Here is a 17,967-nt window from a genome sequence, read left to right on the forward strand (position 1 = left end):
GGAAACATGCCGAAAAGTATAGGCAAAGGTAGGCAATAACGGCAACGTTGATGTTTTCCGAAAGTCAACTTGTGTTATGGTATGTTGAATACTGGATATAAAATATACTACATATTTACCTGACGTTTTTAAATGTAAATAGATACTTTGTCGACAAATTCTCTCTCTTTCTGTCTTTGAAAAAAACAAGGAAATTTAAGTAAAATAAATTCGGCCCCGCCTTCAAACGGAAACAGTTTATATACCTACCTAGAAGAAAGGTCCTGCGATTTTACCGGATTCGAGGGGCGTTTTACATGTATATGTGCTTTTTGTTGTTTCGAAACATGTCCGACGACGACATTGTTCATCGTTGATCATCGTCATCATCATCGCAGATTTCCAGTTGTGTGTCAAACGGTAATGACAGGCATCGGATCGAGGTAGGTACATTACATGTCAGGTGTCTGCCGGTTTGAGATAGAGATCGGAATTTCCTCCTACAAGTATTGGCGGGATCGAGGTGAAGGACATTATGTATATTGCTTGCTTGCATGAGATGCATCTTCTAGGTTTAATGCTCGCGCATGTTGGCATCTTCGATCTAATGGCAAACTGCTTTTCGCAAAAGTTGTCCTCCGATGATGTATGCATGCGAATGGCCAGGGCTCTGCTACCAGCTCACCAGACCCTTTTCACGATCAAAGCCACCTCGTAATTGGCGTTCTGGCTTCACGACTTTGCCTTGCATCACCGTATACCGCACCACGTTCTCACAGTCCTCAGGTCTGATTCGCGCCAGCCAAATGCACTGTGCCGCTTCACCTTCCTCCATCTTGGAAACCCCGGCAATCTGCTCTGGAACGGTTCTGCTGGGTTCTGCGCGACGGTATATCATCATGTTGGCACTGTACTTGTGGCCTCCGACGTGATTGATGAAGTAGATGCCCACGCCTCCGGGTCGTTCATCGTGGAGATCTCGGTAGAGACCCAGAGGGCGGAGGTGTCGCTCGAGTTCTTTCCGCAGAAGAGGTGCAGACTGGCCGCAGCGGGCATCTCTTGTCGCATGTGAGCAGAGAAGGATGACATATTTGTGTGGGCAGGCCCGTAGCGAGATGCCAGGTGGCAAGTCTGTGGGTGCACGAGGTAGAGGGGTGTGTGGTACATCGCCATTGCCATTCATCTCCTTCTCTTCACTGCTACCACGTTCGGGCTCGAGGTCGAGAGGGGTCGTCGTAGTAGGTGCTGTGTTGATGACACTCTGTATGAGTTGAGGTACCTGCTTTGGTGTGACATTCTCGATCCAGGTGAATGAGGGCATGAGCAACACAGTCGTTGGTCTGTCAACTCCATAGGGTCCAATATGGTCGCCAGCAATAGTCGGTGGTGGTATGTTGCTGGCGCTCAGCATCAGCTTACCGTCAACCTTGTCAATGTGGTTGCCCACGGCCTCCATCACGCTGCCTGGGACATCTTCCACTGCTCGGACCCAGTCCGTCTCGCCTGTCGCCACGATGAGATGCCGTGAAAACCCATTGATACCGCCATATAGCTTGTCCTCTTCATCAATCGACCATTTCTTGGGATACTTGATCGAGCATCCTTCACAGTCATGTAGGCATTCCTCTCCGTCCACTTCGGCCGTCGTCTTGGGAAAAAGAGCGTCTATGGCTTTCGCCGTGTAGAATCCATCGGAACGCGCTTTGAGGACCTCGTCGCCGCCGCCCGACGTGACCTTTCGATATATTGAACGCAACATGCCTGCGGGCGACATGGTTGATGATGCCGTGCTCGTTCCTTATCAGATCCTTTGCGCGGCGCCGATTCCGCGTCGGAGAATAGTGAAAACGCTCCGTGATTGGTAAGATTAATGAAGACGGAGGCAGGCACTTTGTACGACACCTGACGAAGTACCTTACATGTACCTACATGTACATATTTGGGATGAGGCAGCATAAAAGACCATACCTTTTAGTGAAGTGATCGTTTGCGGACAGTCGCGTTTCTATATTTCCATTTTCCACCACTGTAGGGAGCTCGTAACTCCGAGTCACAGCACCGGCCTCCGAAGCAGACTGGGCTTCTTCCGGCGCTGCCTCGTGCGAACGACTACTCCTTCCGCCTGCCACCCCACAATGTTCACTCTGATGGCGCCATGGCCACTACATCGAGGCGCGTCGTGTTCTTGGCGGGAGCTCCAGAAGCGGCATGCCTGGCCTGGGACGCGCAGAGCTGCGCAGCCAGTTTGACTCCTCGATTCCAGCGATACCTCGGAGTCGCGGATCGGGACAATGAAGCCTTCCTCCATGCTCAGACCCAGGCGACGGCACTCGCCAAGTGGAGGCATGTGCCGCTGAAAGGCGAGGCCAAACGGGCTGCAGAGGCCACGACTACTGAAGCACCGCAGTTCCTATCCTTCGAAGATGAGGGCGAGGACCAGCCCAGCCAAGAGTACATGAGATTCTTGGAGCATTCTCTGGCAGTGCTACAGAATCTCGACTCTTCACAGGTTGCAGCTCCCGACCAAACGACTTACAACGAGACCACCTTCGTGAGTGCTCTTTCTTTTGTTTCAGACCTCTCTACTTCGATCCCGCCCAGCTACAGAGGCTCGTTTTCCACGAATGCTTCCGAACAGCCTTCGCAACACATTGTCAACTTCACTGGTCCAATCACAGACCTGCGAACGATTCCTACCGCCCGTTACCTCGAGTCTATACACCCGCAGACCATGACGATCAACTGTCTCGTGAGTGTCATCTCCATACAGCCGACACGCACAGTTAAGCTTCGCAAGCGAAGTGGAGAAATGGACATTGTGGAGGTTCTGGTTGGAGACGACACCAGAGCGGGCTTCAATGTCAGCTTCTGGTTACCTCCTGCAGACAGCCAGCATTCCACACGGTCCGACCCTGTACATGGTGGAAGAAGTCTAAGAGATGTTCTCAATCAGCTCAGACCCGCCGATGCATTGCTGGTTACCCACATCGCTCTCGGCGAATTCAAAGGCACTGTCTACGGCCAGAGTCTGAGCAAACGCATCACAATGAATAATACATCTATCTTTAAGCTGTCCAGCGAGACGATGGGCCTTCCAGCACCGTCGATGGCCAAGTTGACGAGGGTCATAGAGTGGACTGGCAATTTCGTGGGTAGACCAGTTCCGCGTACGGCATTCGCGGACCGTGGACGATCTACGAGTAATACATGCAATTCAATCTTACCCCCTGATACACAGACGGGTGAATTGTGAACTTCGACTGAGCTCGTACCACGAGAGATGTTGTATCAAATTGTGCGAGCACTTCGTCATATCTTTATAAAAAAAAAGGGTATCCCTGCAGAGAAGAAAAAGCTCGCACACTATATGGTCATTTGGTTTTGCATCCGAGACTCCAAGAATGGAATTTACCAGTCCGCATGGGTTCCATACATAGCTGTGCCGAGCGTAGCGAAAGCTCGGGTACACCCTGGTAATCTCTGCACTTGTGAGAATTGACGACTGGGAGACGTGTACCACAGCGGCACAGCCAGCGTCGACGGCATAACGCCTTCTCCCATTCACGAGACACGATGCCTGACCTTTGTCTGGAGGCAATCCTGTCCGCCTCCTAGCTCGGCCCACGCATTCAGAACCTCCTCGCCGGCAGACGTAATGCTCAGCATGCTAGCCCGCGCGTCGCGCACGTGGTCCCTGGTATCGAGTCTAGGCAGGACTGGTTGTTTGCCCATACTCACTCGGGTCTTTGTGACATCGATCTTTTGCAACCCATCGTGGGCAGGCGCAGGACACATTTCCGTTGACGAAGCTCCGCGAGGATGGTCAGATTGCGAGCTGACGTGAGGTGCCGGGTGATGTAGGACATTGTTCCTCGAAGCTGAATTGATGAGAGTCGCAAATGGAGAGGCTGCCATGGATGATACGCGAGGTTGATAGGAGCTCAGTTGAAGCGGTGCGGGTGACTCTGCGACCTTGCCATCGCCCTGGTTAGGCACAACAAGTCTCGATGACAGGCACGCCACGTCGTGAATCGAGTCATGCTGTGCGACAATCATGTCGGGAGAGTTCGTTCGATGTGTGCTGCATTTGCCGCTGAGCGCTGATACGGGAGATCTGTCCTTCGATTCACCCCGGATGGACGACGAAGATCGTCTGAGGCCCAATGTGCTCACTGTGTTGTTGGAAAACCCGCGTCTGTGACTCACGGAGCGCTGCGGGCTTCGTGGTGGGAGAGGGGGAGCACCAGTTTGATCCTCTTCCATCACGGGTGACGGCGACATGCTCGTAGTTTGTCGTGTTGGCGGTCGGCGCATGGTTCGTATGTTCGAATCAAGTGGTGGTACAGCGCCTTTGCTCGAGATGAATTGCTTCACTCTCATTCGGACAGCCTCAGCATCATTCAAGTCGGTCATCGAGGAGCAACTAGCCTTTCCCGAGATGCTCGTGGCAGGCGTACCATACGCGACCGGAGAATATCTGGTGGCGGGCAGCACTTCTCCGCTGGGTGCTCTTATCTTCCGTGCAGTCTGCGGCGCATCAGGCGGGTGTGATGCTAATGGTGCTGGTCCAGACATATTCAAGAACCTCTCCATCTGAAAACGGTCGTCGACTTGTTCTTTGCATATGGCGCTCAGCTGTCTGCGCATCTCGCTTTCTTGCGTCGGAGTTTGAGCAGATGCACCCATTTCAGTTGCGCGATACTCGCTCTTGCCCTTTCGCTCAACTTCGATACGGTTCAAGACATGTTCCTCGGCGTTACTAGAACGCGACGCTAGACGTTGCTGCTCGGTGCGAAGTGCTAATTGGTAGCCTTCGGTGAACGACATCTGCTGCATCGCAACGCGCTTTTGCCTCATGATTTCGAGTAACATTCTCTCCTCCTCGGTGATTGCGACCATATGCAGAGCGTCTTGTGACGCCCTGTTGACAGGGTCATCGTAGGAAGTCCCTGAGCTTCGAGTCTCTTGCGTCCGACTAGTGTGGCTGGTCTCAGTGGTCTCGGTGGTACAGGACGATTTCACACTAAGTCCATTCAAGCGCCGTAACGTGTCAGAGTCGGAAGCGATTGCGCTGAAAGAAGGCTGTTCCTGATGAGGCGGTAGCGGAGCTAGCCTGTCGCGGCGCTGTGTCGAGGGCGCAGATGTTGATGAGCGGAATGAGCTTCGACTGCTGTTCACTTGGTTATAGATGCGTATGTCACTGAGTTGTGTCGGCTTCGGCACTCTCATGACGTCTAATGTGGACGCATCCGCAACCATTATGTTGCGATCATCGAAGATACTGTCTCGGATTGCTGGTAGCTTGCCCCGAGCCCCGTCGGCCTCCTCCTCATCATTCTCATCTGATTCGTAGTCCTCATCTTCGTCTTCATACTCAGATCCCGATAACGACATTATACTATCTCCTTCTATATTGGACGACGCAACTCTATTGTGCGCACCATCGTACTTGCTACCCAGATGCGAAGACTGGATGCTGTCGGTTCTGCTGGAGTTGCTGCTCCGATTGAGGCGCGCGTGCCCCGGAGCATTTTCCACAGCCTGGCGAGGCGCATGGCGTGAGTCGATTGGTGCACTGAAGCCATTCGTAGATTTCTCAATCGCTCGCGACGCGTGTCGATGGTGGCCAGTATAGGCAGGTGGATGTAGATCATCGCCGGGAAGTTCCTGGGGCTCGGCTTCGTCAACCTCATCTGCAAGATCATCTTCCTCGTCGTCCTCGTCAAGATAAGCATCGAACCAGTTCTTAATTCCCTTTGGAGGGCGGCGAACGTTCGTCTTGTGCTGGTCGAGAATAGCTTCATCGAATGGTCTACCAAACCGGCCGCTACCCGATGCACTCTCCGAGCCTGCGGCCATTCTGGACTTCCTGGATTTGCGATCGGATGAGGGCGACGACGTGAAGTCGGTCATGGTGAATGGCGATCGAGAAAGTCGAGATTGGGAGAAGAAGCGCACGCTGGCTGACCTGGGCTGAGGGAATAGGTTCACCAGATCCAGACCTCGCGATCTGGAGCTCCTTCTCGTCGAGAATCTGCGAAAGTTTCTCGCCTGTGGCAAGTTCTCTTCAACAACTTCCGGAGCCTTGGAAGACCTGGTGCGCAGAGGTGCACGACCAGTGTTCTCGAAAATGGTAGGCGCGCCCTTGTAAAGTGCCATGTCCCGCACGGCAGACGCAGAAGTCTGTTGCGAAATGTAATAAGGATGCTGTCCAGGATCGTAGTAGGCGGGAAGCATAGCATCAGACGGTTCCCGGCGTAGACAGGGCAGGGTAGCGCTGTCGTGGCCTGTCGAACTAGGTTGCGGCCTGTAGGGATAAGCATCATCAGGGGAATAAGGACTCCACGAGCCACATGACTCGTCCTTCGGCGGTTGGGGAGAGAGAGCGTTCTGCATTTCGGACAGAGCTTCCAGCGCTTTGCCTTGCGTGGTAGTGGCCTGTGGTAATACCAAGGTATGAGTTGGATCCAGTGCTTCAACAGCGAGTTGTGGTGAGCGGGAGATGCGGATGTTGGCGTGCATCAGATGGGCTGCTTGGAGACCAGTTTTCGCAGAGCCAATTTGAACGACAACATCTGCGCCGTCCACGCTGTTGTTCTCCGGCAGCCATTCATCTGGAGCGCGCCTGATGAATTGCATCCTGGGCTCTCGCAAGATATCGTGATTCGTGTTTGGAAGGTCTGTTTGTTGGGTTGGACAGGGTGTTCGGCGGCTGAGCCGAGTTGCGTATGCCTGGTGTGATCCGTCTCGCTATTCCGAGCAGGCTGAATGATAAGAAGATCGCAGTCCATCTGCGACAGCGGTCATGATTATTGACGCTCTGCTCGTGGCTGGCTGGCTGGCGGCGACAGAGGATTGTTTTTGTTTGACGACGTGCAGCGTTCCAGCGCTGGAGGTCAAAAGGTCGAAATGGAGGTGCAGCGCAGTGGCCTTTCTGCAGACTGAGTACCTCCTATCGCCGGTGACCAAGACACGTAGGCTCGCGACCGGCCCTTTGGGGAGTGCCATGCTACATGGTCACAAATCACAATGGTGCTGTCGGGCTTATTGTTTCTCCCATCCACCCGCCCGCTCCAGCCGGGCCAACTCCAAACCTGGCCGTAGTAGGTAATGTAGCTAGGACGGGGGGCCTATTTACTCCTGCATACCTACAGGTAACAGCGGACGGGACCCTTGGACAGCACACCAGTCACCCAACCGGGGCGCTGGTGCTTTCACTTACGCACATGGTACCCTAAAGATCTCGCTCGCACTACTCCACACTGGCAGCGTGATCCATGATTCCCCAATGCGCGTGTGATTTGGGACACGAAAGGCATCCGCAAGCGCCATCCTGGGCAGAAGAAAGTGTGGAAGCACAGAGGCGGCGCAATCGAAGTAGAATAATTAATAATGTGAATGCAGCAGGCCCAGCAGCGTATATGATGATATCCGTGCGAATTCTCCGCGTGTCTCACTCGCACTGACCACCGTAGATCACCCGGAGCCGGATGCGCATCTCGCGTAGCCCCACTCGCCGGAAGCCGTCCGTAGGTATACACGAGACTCACGAGCGAGGGGTGGCAGCGGTGGCTCGACTGTTGAATTCTGCGACAACCAAGTGCACACCGCGCACCATCTGACAGCCATCAATGGGTGCGCCGTCGTCGTGATAACGTGGTGATGTACTAATGATGGCCCGATGGGATGTGTCAGATGAATCATGTTGGCACTCTGGCACTGGCTCACTGCCACAAGGGGTATGGAATACCCGTAGACTACTATATACCTGGTAATCATTTTCCACCACTACAGTACAGTACATGTACCTCCTGTCTTCCCATGGATCGGATACCATCCCACATCGTCTTCTCGTCGCGACGACAACAACAACAATCACAAGTTGGTGCATGCTCCGAGACAATGGTGATTCAAGTACAGGTACCTTTAATGGTCAAACCAAAAGACTCTCAATCACACATCTCAACATTCAGCGACCTCCATGCTGCCCGTGACCACATGGTCTGCCTGTTCATCAACCAACGCGTGTTGATTATACATTGATTGTACAGCAGCTCTCTTGCAGCACCGGGCAATGGCCAATGAGCATGGTCCTCTGGCGCCGCAAATTTGATTGCTGAGCGGCAATGAGGCCGTAGTTCACAGTAGTGCCACCGCACATGGTGTGGCGCCGCATGGGCCTGGCTGCAAGACCTGACCTGGCCTACCTCCTAGTCTGGTCAAACACCAACAACTTGCATTGACTCGAATGGGAACTCTTGGCATTGCAAAGCATCCCCTTTGGGCTGTCCGTCCATACACGTAGGTAAGTAAGAACATGTTTTAGGTATGAGGAGCCGCTCATACTTCAACTTTCTCACCGGTGGATTTCGTCACGCGCAAGGGCGTTGCAACCACAAAAAAAAAAAAAACAAAACAAAAACAAAAGCGGCTGGTCTTCACGTGCCCTTTTTCTATGAACATTCGGCTTCGCTTCGGTTTCGATCACTTTTAAAATGCGCGAAATACAAAGCTGCATCATGATACTATCTATATCAAGATTGTCCGCGACAGGCGATCCAAAATGCAATACAATAGAGTTGTGCCTGGGTGCCAACAGCCCACCTCAATGTGGGAAGGTTCCCCAACCCCATTCTGTGGAACGAATCCAGGTACCACAGGGTTGAACCTAGCTCACTGATGTTAGCTGTCAGGTACAAGACTGCAACTCCCAGGTTACTCCTTGTCCTCTGATATCGGGACTGACCACTAGTCTACTCCGAAGACTTTTCTAAAGTTCATGATAATTTCGTGAACCGAGTTGGCGACTTTGCGTGCTCGTTTTCTTCATCACGGCACTGACGGGACGGCAAGGAGTCGACACCTGGACTCATGTGACAGTTGCAAATCATTAGTCTCCGATTGATACACGTGGCACCCTCGCAAGAACAACCAAATACTTCAGGCGATATGCCAGTGGTGAAGGACCGCGATGCTTGATAAGTAGTGTCTAGTCTCTACTGTATCAACCGCGACGGCGGCGTCTCTTCTCGGAGTTGAGCATGATGATACTGGCATGAGGATGATTAGTTGAACTGGCTTACAGGTCCGACAGGGTTATCAAGGACACCTAAGCACTGACTACCTTGTCGTAAAGATGCAGTTCTTTCCGGATGTCATATACTTACGTGTGCAGCATGGGAACCAGGGAAACTGGGCGAAGAAGACGTTTTAAGAGATACCTCAGTATCGAAGCTGTCTGATGCACCTAACACCCTTCCACGTACATGGCGGTGGTCTGGCTTGATGACCCCTCGCCTTCTGTCATAGCCTCTTCCATTCTTTCTTATTGTTGACTGTCGCTGAATTGGCACTCGCGTATCTGAAACCAAGTCTACTCTGTCCTCAGACAGTTCGATAGGACTGACATTCGATAACCTCAAGCAAGGAGACGACCTGGGAGGAAGCCGGCATCTTTCTCCACGACTCACTCGCCCCGAAATTGTTTCGGTTCTGGCCCCAAGCACATACTGCTCTCCGTTGCTTCTCCGCGAGTAGTTGCCACTTCCGCTCAGTCACAGTATAGCCCACAATCCGGTCCATCAAATGTTTCGGAAGGTGGCTTGGCACACTAGTATTGCGGAATACACAGCTGCCACCTCTTCTCCCCACCATGTCCTCTTGCCAGCGCACGAAACGATGTGGCCCATTGTCTCCGACGTCAAGGCTCTCTAGTTTCTGGTTCACAGCTTGCAAGTCACTGCCATCACTAAAGGCACCTTTGCGATGTGGCTTGAAGATCATGCGGGGAGTGGTCGGTGTGTTCGTGACTTCGGTAAGTGCCAATTCGGGCTCTCCAGTTGACGCAATCGTGGTAGCAGTCAGCGTGTGTGCGTACGTGCCCTGCCGCGAGGCACCTGGCGACTTTGGTGAGCCATGGGAGCTGTTGCTGGGCGTCTGTAGTCGTGTTTCATTGCCCGGTTGAGGATGATTGCATGTAGAGCTACTGCGGAAGAGCGGCGGACCAGTATAGAAGACGGCAGGGTTGCGGTCACGCACTCGAGGTCCGAGTCCGGTCAGAACTGTGGCGGAGATAGCAGCACGGAGTCCCGTATGCCACAACTCTACCTGTGCAACACCTGTGTCGGCAATGATATGACGCATTAATTTTGTGCGGAGACTCTCCAGCTCAGATAGCTCGTGCTCGCCGCCATCAGCTGTCGCGATCGATCGGATGCTGCCTCGTCGGTCATGAGTACGTGCGCGTGTGTTTTCCAAACCCTCGGTCATAGATGCTTCTATGATACTGCCATCATCGAACATAAGTTGCCTCCTCACAGCCTCAGTCTTCTTCAGGAGATTCACGCCGTCTTTGCTCAACAATGGCTCTTGCGTGCTCCAGTCAAGACCAAGAGAGGCAGCTTCCTGAGCATAGGTTTTGATGCCCGAATTTGCCGCCGTAGCGTTCAAAAAGTCAATCAGCTGAATGGGATAGTGGTGTTCCTCGAGTACGTAGGACAACCATAGAGCCCCCGTATCATTCAGACCGACGTTTGTGAACGTGAGGTACGGAATGCCTCGTAGCCCACAACGGCGCTTGACGATTCCACCGCTGGTCATAGCATCGTCGCGGTGTGCACTGGAGGCCTCATCCTGGCAATGCGTTTCCTCGTTGTCGAGTGAAATCACGGATGTATCGCCCCGCGCACACACCGGATTGATCTGTGGCTCCTGAGCGTGAACGCGTGCAAGGATCTCGAGCGCACGCGCACCGAGGTTTCTGTTGCCGCTGAGATCCAGGCGTCGCATCTTCAGACAATGCTCGAACGAGCGTAGGAATATTTCCCAGTCTGCGGCCTCTTGGTCATTTTCCACTCTGATGTTGTTGTTGGCGAGATTAAGCGTCTTGAGATCGTAACGTGCTCGTTGAATAACTGGACCAAGTTGCGCAAGTGTGATAGTCGTGATTGCGTTGTCGCTGAGGTTGAGATCTTCGAGCAGCACCGCCGCACTCCTCGTTGTGCCGGCCTTCAGCGCAGCCTCCAAACCTGCTGCCAGCGCGCAGGCGCCCTCGTCGCCCAACTGCTTGGAGGGTGCTTTGATATCGAGCGGATGCACGAGAGCTTCTGTGATGTCGAGGCTGCCGATGGCGCTGATGCTGCTGGCAGTGCTCGACTTGCGCGCCCTTCGCTCGACATCCTTGACAACCTTGTCCGCCTCCTTCTCGATGTCTCTGCCGATGATGCTACCGAGCTTTGCGCCGCTATTCGGCCTGTTCGAGTAGTCGAACTTGTTTGACTTGCCCATGATCTTTAGCTGCTGCGTCTCACCAAGAAGGCTGACGTCGATGAAGTCAGGAGTCGGCGAGCAGCCCGGGCTGTGTGGACGCTTGTGCTGGGGTTTGGCTGTGATCGAAAGAGCACTGCAGAACTTCTTCAGTCCTCGGTCGAAGAGGTCTTGACGCCGCATCAGGAATTTCGTGTTGTTGTCTTGGTGACAAACGCTAGACAACAAACGACGCGCTTTTGCTTGCGCATTTCCGCGTCAAATTGGGCAGGGACTACCCGCAGCCGATCCACCAACAGTGCCTAAGGTGCCATCTTTCCTGCTGTGAATGAAGCATGACAGCATTTCCGCGAGGTAGGTACTTAGATAAGATAGGCAGTCAATGCAAGTGCGCTCATCATATTCACGAACAGTGCGCAGACCAGCCGAACTCTCGACAGACCTCTGCCGTCCGCTTTCTTCTCCTATGAGAATATGAGAAGCTGCACTGGTGTATTTCATCTTTCCTGCCATGATTAAAAGCGATCCTGCATGGCATGGCAACGCGCAGTGTTTCACCAACGCCACACTTTTCAATGCCTTTCGTTCGTATACCCGCAGACTGTCACCATCCAGTCCTAGTCCAGTCGCCCGCACGCAGGCCCACCGTCTCGCTAGTAACCCGTCAATACACTGAGCTGGGTCTCGAATGCACTCTAGCCATCCTTGATTCGCACGGTACTATCCACCAGATGAGGGAATTCTCGAGCGAACCTCGTTCCAAGACTCCAATTGTGCAAGTCGCGCAGGTGATGCTCAAAGGCTGGATTAAGATCCAAAGTCTCACCATCGGCGCCCGTCGTGCTGATAAGTACGCAATCAGGGGGCAGCGGCCAGTTGAGCGATAACGTCGTCGTAAAGGAAACGAAGAAGTCTTCAAACTTGACCTCATGTTCTTGAAGTGCGAGTTGTGAACGTATGTGTGGCCTGGACTAAAGTCAGCAGCATGACCCGAACACCGCAGCGCGAATAATTTGTTCATACCATGGTAAATAGTCAGCCCACGCAACATGAGGCTTCTCCAGCTGTACAGCAGTTGGCCGGCACCATTCTGGAAGTCGTTCATAGCACTTCTCGCAAGGACAAATGAGCCAGCGCAACACCAGAAACATGATATACAGGACTGCGACCTTCTCCGGCAGCTGTTCCACGTCGGGAAACTTGCTGAGTATATCGATCAGCAGAGCTGATACCTGGTGGCATGGCGGTCGCGGTTGGCTGCTTTCCGGGTTCATGCTCGCAAATGCTGGATAGTCTGGCCCAATTGCATCGCGCATGGAAGCGCCGTCTTGCATCATCTTTCGACGGCTCCTGAAAGCATCTATGAGCAATGAATCTAGTGGACAAGATGGAGGCCCCTGATTTGTGATGCGAGCATAGACAGGCAGCTCATTCGAGGATTGCGACGGATGTGATTGTCCGGGCGAGGAGCTGTTGGACGGCTGAGTGGTATCGAGGAGGAAACTGAGGCCAAGACGATCGCCGTTGGTAGCTTGTTGTTGCTGTGGTGAATGCGACCTGGGCTGCTCGTAGCGTGCCTCGGTAGGGGAACGCGAGTAGTGTTGGTACGTGGTATGCTCAACATGCTTTCCTATGTTGTCTCTGTGAATATAAGTTTGTCCGCTTGTGGCAGAGTGGCAGCCAATAGGAGGTGTCTGACTCGCGGATTCAATTTCTGGTGATCTGAGCTGTGGGTGTAAGTTTTGCTGTGGCTGCTCACTGTAGCGCTGCCCTTGACCTTGGGAGATGCTCTGCTGGTTCAGCGCAGCCAGTGAAGGCAGCGGGCTCCGCTGTGCCGTCAAAGCTGCAAGCTCTATATCGTCGTCTGTGAGTAGGGATGAACAATCAATGAGTTCATCGAACGTAAACATACCATTGAGACCGGGACTGGATGCTTGTGCTGCCGCTCCTGCTATGCCTGCCACGGCACCAAGGCGCCGACGAAGTTCTTCACATTCTGCAAGCGCTCTGTCTCTCTCCTGCATCACACGCTGCAGGTCTTGAAAAGGCTGCTGGCTCTCAAGCTCTCGTATTCTCTGCTCCAGACCCTCGATCGTATTCCGAGTCCTTTCTCGTATAGCACGCTGTGCTTGTCTGTCGTTTGCGCGCTTCTTCGCCAGCTGCTCCGGCGTCAAGTTGGCCACGCCTCTGCTCCCTGGCGCGCCTGTTGCGCGTCTCTTGCGGGAATTCGTGGCATTAGGAGTAGAATCGTGGTCTTCCGAAAGAGCCGCGGTAGCGGTGGCTGCTGCTTGCTCCAGTTCTTCGTTGCCGTTGATTTGTGTTCCATGTGATAGATAGGGAGCTGCCTGTTCCGCTGGTTGCTCCATCTCGCGAGAGTTGATGATTCTGATCGTGATGGACAATTCTTGTCATGCGACCGAGGTTGAATAGAAACCACTGACTCATTCAGAGTTACAAGGATCACGAATCTGGGGCTCGGCCCCCTTGTCATGCAGACTTAACCAGGTTGTCCTTCGTGCTGTCGGATAGATCAAACAATTATGGAAACGACGTTAGGTAAGGACACATCCTCCAAAAACGCCGTCGAAGTGAGCCTAATGCACAGGTCTTTCATGGAGGTACACAGTCCGGTGAAGTGAGAAAAGGTAATGCGATAGCCAGCACGTGATATCGCGAGCTAGCGCGTGGCGACCATTGGCGCGTCTCTTTTCGTCCTCCTTGCTGCCATCGACGTTCATCTTGACACACGACAACACCAACTCTCTTACCAACTTTGCCACGATGGCTTCACGTCCCACAGCGGCCTCCAAACGCTCTACTATCCTGCCTTCAACAGAAACAACTGTGAAGCCCCCGTGCAAAATACACCCCTCAGCCGTGATCTCTGACAAGGTTCAAATTACTGGATCGCATGCCGTGGAGGTGTGCGAAGAGAGTGTGTTACATCCGCATTGCAAGATCAAGGCAGAGCATGGCATAGTGTACATCGGCAAGAGCACAATCATATGTGAGGCGACCGTCGTAGGTGCCACCGAAGAGGGCAATGTGATCGTTGGAGATGGCGTTACAATTGAAGCTGGGTCCGTCGTGGAAGCGAAGAGCATAGGTGATGGGACAGTGATAGAAGCAAAGGTGAAAATCGGGAAAGGCGCAGTGATTGGCAAGGTAGGGCTGAACGAAGCTGCGTACTACTCGTAGCACAGTACGGATGCTGGGTGTGCTGACCATGTCAACAGCACTGCAAGATTACGCCAATGATCGAGATCGCTGCAAACGAACAGCTACCAGACTATACTGTAGTCTACGGCGACAATCAGCGACGCCACAACCAGACCATGGCCGGTAATCCTGAAGTCAGAGAGGCGAAGCGGAAGGGACAAGCATTACACATTGAAATGCTTAAGAAACTGATCCCCAACGCTTCACACAAGTGGACCTGATCTAATCTATGCAAGCACGAGCTGCGCAACGACTCACAGGCTACCAAATACAGAGTCTGGCAAAGTCCACCGGTGATACTATGAGGTATACTATCATATTACGTGCTGAGCTGAAATCAAGCTTTGAATTGTAGCTGATATCAAGAATGCGGACTCATTCTGGAGTCCTGGAGAACATGGCGAGCGGCGCCAAGTAATGCCTCCTAGAGACTCGCTGCTTCTCTTGGCTTCTAGCACCAAAGACCAAGTGGTGTCATGACGGGCCATGAATGAAGAGATCATCATTCCTCTATTACGAGATCTTTGCATTCGAGCATCAGGTTGCTCCAGGTATTATCAATCTTGCAGTGGCACTGAGCTCTGGGACGCTTCTGAGACCATGTCGCAAGCTCTGGTCGCAGTTCCAGAAATTCACCATCGTGCAGTCCAGATCGAGTGCAAACACTGCTAAAAATTTTGAGTCATAACTCTTCCGGATAGCCTAACAACCTTGCCTGCCGAACCATTGTGAGTGCTGAAGTTATGGCGGGGGCAGGGATCGAGCATCGGCTCGTGTACATGGACAGTAGGCCACGCCGGAGCATCCCAAGTTCATGTTGCTTTCAGACTTATCATTGGAACAGAACATGACCCCGTGGCGAAAGACGAAAGATGACTACGTGGATGATTGTGATGTGGGGAAACCCCAGATGTACATGTGCATGTGTACTACACATGTAATAAGAAAATCGGAATATTTGACGCCACCTTGCGACACGACGGCCATGCAGCGAAGGAAACCAGAGAGCGAAGACGTTGCTGCGGTGCTCCTGTGATCCTTCTGCACATGGAGCACACTTTTGTCGATGCCGATGAGATTATTAGCGGTGATCCCTGGGGAACGGGGTGGCCATCAATTGCGTTATGCTGTTGGCGGCTGATCGGGCAAGGTATGTGAATGAAGCAGCCACAGCGTGTGAGCGGTATGTATGTATTGACTGACTGCCTTGAGCCTTGGCCACTCACTGCCACTCCGCTTTTATAAGCTATCATCCTGAATTTCAGCTGAAAAAAGCCTGCACATTACATCAATACAGTACCTAGTCGCTCCTTTATTCCGATTCCCAACACAAGCCTGGAAATATTGCGGGTCACTGCATCACGCGTGATATGTCGCCCGACACATGCGCGACCGCGCGATCCAAAGCGTCAAAAGAAAATCGATCTTTTAACGCTGGCGTCACACTGCCACGTTGCACCAAAGAGAACGGAAGCTTGTGGACAGCTGCAGGAAACCAAAGTCCGCAGCAGGCAATACTCGATCCCGCGGATCAGGCCCAACACAGCGTTTGCTGGTCGTCGGGGACTTGTGCACCTGCTGAGATCGAGCGTGTGAAAGGGTTTGAGATTGTCACACCGCCCTGATATTTCCTTTTGGCTGGTTTGTGACGAATAGTGCCGTGGTTGTAGGTACAAGTAATGTAGGTACCTACCCAAGGTACCAGGTCGGAACATACGGTCAGTTAGGTAAGGTACAGTGTAAGGTAAGGTATTCTTGGCTTGTTCAAAAGCAAGGCAGCACTTCCGCTGATGCAGTCACGCCATGCCTCGATACATGTAGTCCAGTACAATCGTGAAGGGTGGAGGGTGGGCGCGAGGCACAAGTATATTACCTTAAGGTACCTATTATTGAGCCGATTAACCCCGCTAGGAGGTAACAAGGATGATAGCGGCAAGGTCGTCCGACTCGTCCCCCCGGGCCCCCGCTCGTGCAACTGGCGCCCGCGACGACAACCTTACTTGAGCATCATCAACTTCCACTGGTCGACACAAACCTACCTTAACATACCGACCTTAGCCTTCCTTCCTGCTACCACAATTTCTGTCCTGGCCCTGCTGGACAGCTAAGTTGATATACTACACGCAATCAGCCACTACAGCGCTTTTTATCCAAATATTCAGCTGCCTCCCGTCGTCTTCGACTTCGACTAAAGACACCTCAAGCAGCAGAGATGGGCAAAGTACGTCATCGTGTCCCCAGTTTTCCCCTTCACTGGCGGCGAGTCTGCTCGTCGGCGTGCCAATGACAGCCATCGAGTCCTTTCACATGCACAGCCCGGACGTTGCTGTATGCCAGGAGTCCGGAGTACTTCCCGCTAACCTGTCACTTTCGCAGGTCAAGTACATTCTCCTCGACTGCGACAATACCCTCTGCCAGTCAGAGCGTTTGGCATTCGAGGCATGTGCCGATCTCACCAACGAGGTGCTCAAGAAATATGACATCGATGCCACCTACACCACCGAGAGTCTTCTCGAAGATTTCGTTGGAAACAACTTCCGGAACATGCTCATCGGCCTCCAGAAAAAGCACAACTTCAGCATGTCACAGGCCGACATGGAGAAGTACGTTGACATGGAGCTCGATCGTGTCACAGCCAAGCTCGCTGAGAAGGCTGTCGAATGTCCAGGCGTGACTGAGCAGCTGGAGTGGGCCAAAGCTCAAGGCTACCCGATGTCTGTCGTGTCAACTTCGGCCAAACCGCGTGTGGTTGCATCGCTGAAGAAGTGTAATTTGATGAGGTTCTTCACGGTGCGTAACTGCCCATTTCTCGCTTCAATGTTTTACTGACGTCGTGCAGGACGAGCACGTCTACTCCGCAGCCACTTCCATGCCAGACGGGCCATCGTCCAAGCCAGATCCCAAGATTTATCTGTACGCCTGTGAGCAGCTGGGCGTCAAGCCAGAAGAAACACTCACAGTCGAGGACTCAAAGTCGGGTGCGACTGCTGCCATGCGTGCTGGTATTCCACTGATTGGATACGTTGGCATCTATGGCCTCGAAGAGGGCAAGGAGAAGGAAGCGCAGATGGTGAAGACTTTGACCGAGGTCACTAAGGCAGACTTCATCATGCACGACTGGAAAGAGTTTCCGGAAGCAGTCAAGAAGATTGAGGCGAAGATGTAAGGTCAAGGAAGAAGCCTCACAGGGAAATGTGACCATTTCTCGGCGTACTGGTGTAATAGGCCATGCTGCACAGGTGTAGATATAGATGCACAGACAGGAGCATGCACGCTGCACTCTTGCTTTTCATACTTGTTCAACATCTTTTATCTTGCCGTTACATCAAGCTCACAAACATCGCAGTGTCCGGGAGTCATCCATGAATCCCATGTTCAAAGAGAGTTCCAGAAGAAAGCGTTGCTCTTGCCTCGCCAAGCCCCCATCAAGGCAGACGCACCGAGCGCTACAGTTTCGCTTCCCTTCACCATTGGAACCTCAACTCACATCTTCACCAGGAAATA

The 17,967-nt window shown here is 52.9% G+C and overlaps 7 protein-coding genes across 7 annotated transcripts; 3 read left to right on the forward strand and 4 right to left on the reverse strand.

The window, feature by feature from the left end:
- Positions 1-285: 285 nt before the first annotated feature.
- On the reverse strand, positions 286-1,742 carry SEPMUDRAFT_148783 (sucrase/ferredoxin domain-containing protein). Its single transcript, XM_016905144.1, has one exon. The coding sequence runs from the start codon at positions 1,736-1,738 to the stop codon at positions 653-655; it is 1,086 nt and encodes a 361-aa protein (XP_016761642.1). The 5' UTR covers positions 1,739-1,742; the 3' UTR covers positions 286-652.
- A 235-nt stretch (positions 1,743-1,977) lies between these two features.
- On the forward strand, positions 1,978-3,025 carry SEPMUDRAFT_84424 (uncharacterized protein; the record flags this gene model as incomplete). Its single annotated transcript, XM_016910351.1, has 3 exons — positions 1,978-2,534; positions 2,589-2,883; positions 2,917-3,025. Coding segments are annotated over exons 1-3 (804 nt in total), but the record flags the coding sequence as incomplete, so codon positions are not given.
- A 45-nt stretch (positions 3,026-3,070) lies between these two features.
- Positions 3,071-7,356, reverse strand: SEPMUDRAFT_148784 (uncharacterized protein). The gene has a single exon (XM_016905145.1). It carries the CDS (start codon positions 6,616-6,618, stop codon positions 3,541-3,543), a length of 3,078 nt encoding a protein of 1,025 aa, XP_016761644.1. The 5' UTR covers positions 6,619-7,356; the 3' UTR covers positions 3,071-3,540.
- Positions 7,357-9,363: 2,007 nt separating this feature from the next.
- SEPMUDRAFT_42192 (uncharacterized protein) lies at positions 9,364-11,265 on the reverse strand (the record flags this gene model as incomplete). Its single annotated transcript, XM_016908863.1, has 1 exon — positions 9,364-11,265. The coding sequence occupies one exon, from the start codon at positions 11,263-11,265 to the stop codon at positions 9,364-9,366; it is 1,902 nt and encodes a 633-aa protein (XP_016761645.1).
- Positions 11,266-11,939: 674 nt separating this feature from the next.
- On the reverse strand, positions 11,940-13,610 carry SEPMUDRAFT_116561 (uncharacterized protein; the record flags this gene model as incomplete). The annotated part of the gene is made up of 2 exons (XM_016901271.1): positions 11,940-12,210; positions 12,268-13,610. The coding sequence occupies 2 exons, from the start codon at positions 13,608-13,610 to the stop codon at positions 11,940-11,942; spliced, it is 1,614 nt and encodes a 537-aa protein (XP_016761646.1).
- Positions 13,611-14,019: 409 nt separating this feature from the next.
- Positions 14,020-15,695, forward strand: SEPMUDRAFT_148787 (trimeric LpxA-like protein). Its single transcript, XM_016905146.1, has 4 exons — positions 14,020-14,409; positions 14,481-15,249; positions 15,308-15,613; positions 15,676-15,695. Exons 1-2 carry the CDS (start codon positions 14,026-14,028, stop codon positions 14,682-14,684), a joined length of 588 nt encoding a protein of 195 aa, XP_016761647.1. The 5' UTR covers positions 14,020-14,025; the 3' UTR covers positions 14,685-15,249; positions 15,308-15,613; positions 15,676-15,695.
- An 827-nt stretch (positions 15,696-16,522) lies between these two features.
- Positions 16,523-17,797, forward strand: SEPMUDRAFT_148788 (HAD-superfamily hydrolase). Its single transcript, XM_016905147.1, has 3 exons — positions 16,523-16,684; positions 16,840-17,253; positions 17,303-17,797. The coding sequence occupies exons 1-3, from the start codon at positions 16,676-16,678 to the stop codon at positions 17,627-17,629; spliced, it is 750 nt and encodes a 249-aa protein (XP_016761648.1). The 5' UTR covers positions 16,523-16,675; the 3' UTR covers positions 17,630-17,797.
- Positions 17,798-17,967: the final 170 nt, after the last annotated feature.

This window comes from Sphaerulina musiva (assembly GCF_000320565.1).
Source record: "Sphaerulina musiva SO2202 unplaced genomic scaffold SEPMUscaffold_4, whole genome shotgun sequence".
In the NCBI taxonomy this organism is placed as follows: Eukaryota; Fungi; Ascomycota; class Dothideomycetes; order Mycosphaerellales; family Mycosphaerellaceae; genus Sphaerulina; species Sphaerulina musiva.